Source organism: Mastomys coucha, unplaced genomic scaffold (assembly GCF_008632895.1).
Source record: "Mastomys coucha isolate ucsf_1 unplaced genomic scaffold, UCSF_Mcou_1 pScaffold3, whole genome shotgun sequence".
Taxonomy (NCBI): domain Eukaryota; kingdom Metazoa; phylum Chordata; class Mammalia; order Rodentia; family Muridae; genus Mastomys; species Mastomys coucha.
In genome coordinates this window covers 57,331,854-57,335,809 of record NW_022196909.1, presented here as the reverse complement: position 1 = coordinate 57,335,809, position 3,956 = coordinate 57,331,854, and the positions used below count along the sequence as shown (strand labels likewise).

The 3,956-nt window shown below is 37.6% G+C and overlaps 1 protein-coding gene across 2 annotated transcripts in view; it reads left to right on the top strand.

Moving 5' to 3' along the window:
- The window catches only part of Cd2ap (CD2 associated protein), an 86,725-nt gene that overhangs the window by 74,476 nt on the left and 8,293 nt on the right, over positions 1-3,956 (top strand). For both annotated transcript variants that reach the window (XM_031348790.1, XM_031348789.1), the window contains exon 16: positions 1,317-1,492. In XM_031348790.1, the coding sequence (XP_031204650.1) occupies positions 1,317-1,492 (176 nt within the window). The remainder of the gene's footprint in view (positions 1-1,316; positions 1,493-3,956) is intronic.

Sequence of the window (3,956 nt, the reverse complement as noted above, 5' to 3'; positions counted from 1 at the left end):
ACTCACTCTGTAGACCAGGATGGCCTCGATCTCAGAAATCCACCTGCCTCTGCCTCCCAAGTGCTGGGATTAAAGGCGTGTTCCACCACTGCCCAGTTTATAAATGTTTTTATTCTTTGAGAATTTCATAAAATATATTTTGATCATATTTTTCCCCTTTCCCTACTCTATACACATCCCCACACTCCTACACACATACCTCTCCCTTCCCATTCAACTTTACATTTTTTCTGTCTTAACAAAAGCAACTCACAAGAAAACAAGGAGTCAAGTTTCTGTTGGCCAACTACATCTGAGCCTGGGATGGGCCCTGGAGTGTGGCTGATAAACACTTGGCTTTACTCCATTGAAGAAAACTGATTTTCCCTTCTCCCAACTGCTGGTGTTTACACACAGCTTCTTTGCCAGGGATGGGACTGTGTGCCCACTTTCCTTTCTCTGAGCTGGGATTTTGCATGGCTTGAGCTCATGCAGGTCCTGAGTACACTCTTTAAAGTCATCTATCTATCACCTGTGGCTCCAATTATCTTTCTGCCTCCTTTTCTGCTTAGATCCCTGAATTGTGAGGGAAGGGGTTTGACATAGACATCCCATTTAGGACCAAGTACTCCAAGGTCTTTTATTCTCTGTACTTAGGGGGTCTATGTGTTAATTTCCTTCCACAAAAACAAGCTTCTCCAATGAGAGTTGAGTGATGCACTGATCTGAAGTTCTGATTGGAACTTACAGTTCAGGCTGTGATTCCACACCCATGTGGTGGGTCCCACTTATCTTGAAGCAGAAGTTAAATAGCCCTTTTCTAAAATGCTTGAGGTCAGAAATTTTGAAAATTTGCAGATAAGTAATTATATATATTTTAGGACTGACTCAAGACTAAACATAAAATTTACTTGTTTCATGTATACCCACATTTAAGCATGCCTGCAGTTTGAAACCCATTACAAAGTCTGGAGTAGAATTTTTAAGGTTGGACTTTTCAGAGTAAGATGCTTGGTATGTTCTACATTAATTGCTTGTATTCCTGCTGTAAAAATATTATGACCTGGGAATGTAGCTCAGTTAGTAGAGTGATTCCCTGTTATACAAAGCCCTGGGTTTAATCCTTAGTACTGTAATCTTAGTATCTGTAATCTCAATACTTGGGAGTAGAGGGCAGTATACAAGTTTAATATATGAGGATTTGGAATTAAAAACCATCCTGGACTACATGTGGTCCTGTGTTAAAAATGAAAACCAGAACAAAACAATCTTCTGATTGAAATATAATATTAAATATAAACACAAAGATAATGGGAATTTTTAAAAATATTTTTCAGCCATCTCTTTCACCACCTTCAAGTGCTTCTAAAGTAAATACAGCTGCTTTCCTAACTCCATTAGAACTCAAAGCTAAAGCAGAAGCAGATGATGGGAAAAAAAATTCCGTGGACGAGCTTAGAGCCCAGATTATCGAATTATTGTGTATTGTAGATGCACTGAAAAAGGATCATGGGTGAGTAATTCTTAATCCCTTCGACGCGTCCCCTAAGATGTACTTTTAGGCTTTGTGAGCTGAAGCCCCGACCTCCTGAGTATGCAAATACATATGTCTCAAAGGCATTTGTATTATAGCATTTTCAGCAAAAACCTTGATGGGAAAACTTGTTCCAGTAACTCAGTTCTAGAAGGTCTGTCTGCACCTATGTGCTAAGGTAGGAGCTGGCCAGGCATAGGTGCTAATTGGTTTTGAAACTGAGAAAATTGCATTGGTGTTTTGGGTATGATTTAGATCCTCATACTTAACTCTTGGAGGACTTTGACTCCTATTTCTGTTAGGCTTACATTAGGTGGTTACGAAATGAATGGGTTCCAACCCACAAGAGATCTCTAGCTCCCCCAACTCTCTACCCTCGCAGCCCCCACTTTCCCATTAACTCTGAAAGTTCTAGTTGTTTGTGTAATGTTATGAATCAAGCCCAGAGTGTGGTGTTAATGCACTCTACTACCATTGACCTATGTCCACAGTTCTGAAAGTTATAAAGTAGGATATACTCACACCCCCACACATAAAGTTTAAAAGATACCCTGTTGCAGACCCCCTTCCCCTTTTAATGAACAAATCAGGATATATGTGTGTGTGTGTATATATGTGTGTGTGTGTGTTTGTGTATGTGTAAAACTATTTACCTCATGATTGCAGTTTTTCAGTGTCAGGGTCTGCGCTCAACCTCATATCTTTGGTTTACAGATCTATTGATACTTTAACCATAATCTTGCCAAAGTTCCATGGATAAATCAGATGAAAGATCAACTAGTCTAACTAAACCGAGAATGAGCATCCTATCTCATAAGTATACGCCCTCTCTCTCAAAAGATTTCTTGGACATACATATCATAAGATACAAAATTCAGGCCGGGTAGTGGTGGCACACATCTTTAATCCTAGCACTTGGAAGGCAGAGGTAGGCAGATTTCTGAGTTCAAGGCCAGCCTGGTCTACAGAGTGAGTTCCAGGACAGAGAAACCCCTGTCTCAAAAAAACAAACAAACAAAAAAACAAAAAAGAAAAAAAGAAAAAGAGATATAAAAGTCATGCCTAGACCCTGAGACTAATTTTAACTATTTCTTTCTTAATTTCCACTAGGCCTAGGATTCTGTTAAAAAAGCAGGTGGTATTAACAGTATGAAATGGGACCTGGGGGCCGGGGAGCTGGAGAGATGGCTCAGCAGTTAAGAGCTCTTCTGAAGGTTGTGAGTTCAAGTCCCAGCAACCACATGATGGCTCACAACCATCTGTAATGAGATCTGATGCCCTCTTCTGGGGTGCCTGAAGACAGCTACAATATACTTATTTATAGTGGATAAATCAAAAAAAAGAAATAGGATCTGGTATGGTGGATGCCTTTACTCCCAACACTCTGGAGGCATATGTACGGAAATCTCTGAGTTCAAGGCCAGCTTGAATGACAGTCTGTCCTAGGGCTATGTAGTGAGACTGCTTCAAATAGCAACATAAAAGTAAGTTAAAAATAAAAAAAATAACAGATGGGAACAAAGTTTTTATTTAGAATTAAATACTAAAAATGCATGCATTTTCAGCATATATGTTTCAGTGTATGCATACATACATATATATGTAGTCTGTTTTAGTGTATGTATATATTTATATATATGTGTATATACATATATATTTGTCCTGTATTTATCATAGTTTATCTTATAAGTACATTATGATTATAGAATTTGTCATTTGATATGCCAGGTCTTTTTGGGTACTTTTATTTTGAAAATTTTTTCATTGACTTTGTACTACATACAGTAGAAGCTGTATAGTTATTCCTCTTTAAATGTTGAATACCACTCACCAATTGGAATACTTCTGACTTACAAATTTTGTTGTTTTACACATTTGATACCAAGTATATTCCTTTGAGATAGTGTCTCATGTAGCATAGTCTGGCCCTGTAATCTTAGATTAGTTATGACCTTGAACCTGATCCTCCTTTCTCAGTCTCCCAAGTGCTTGAATTACATGTGTGTGGTACCACACCTAGCCAAATGTAGGATTTTTAGGGAAGTAGCAGTTGCATACATAAATTGCCTGTAAGTTTTCTTAAATTGTTGGTAAATGAGTAAGGTATTATTGTGTATATTTACATAGTTTAGAAATTTTTCCAAAGATTACTTTCGACACCTCAAGCTGATTTGGAAAAATCAGAGAGCAGTAGCAAGGGAATAAGTAGATGATGCAGATTGATATACTAACTGAGAAATTTACAGTGTGCATAGTACTGAGGAGTGATTGTACATGAATCAGCAGTAGTCAGTTTATGAAATGGGAGGTTGGAGGAACAAGTCAGAAATGTACATAACAATGTCTGCATTTATGTAAAGTTAAAAGAATATGAAACCAGAAAAAAAAGACAGTTATTAGATATATTTTGGGCTAATGATATGATTCTTTTTTTTTTGTTTTT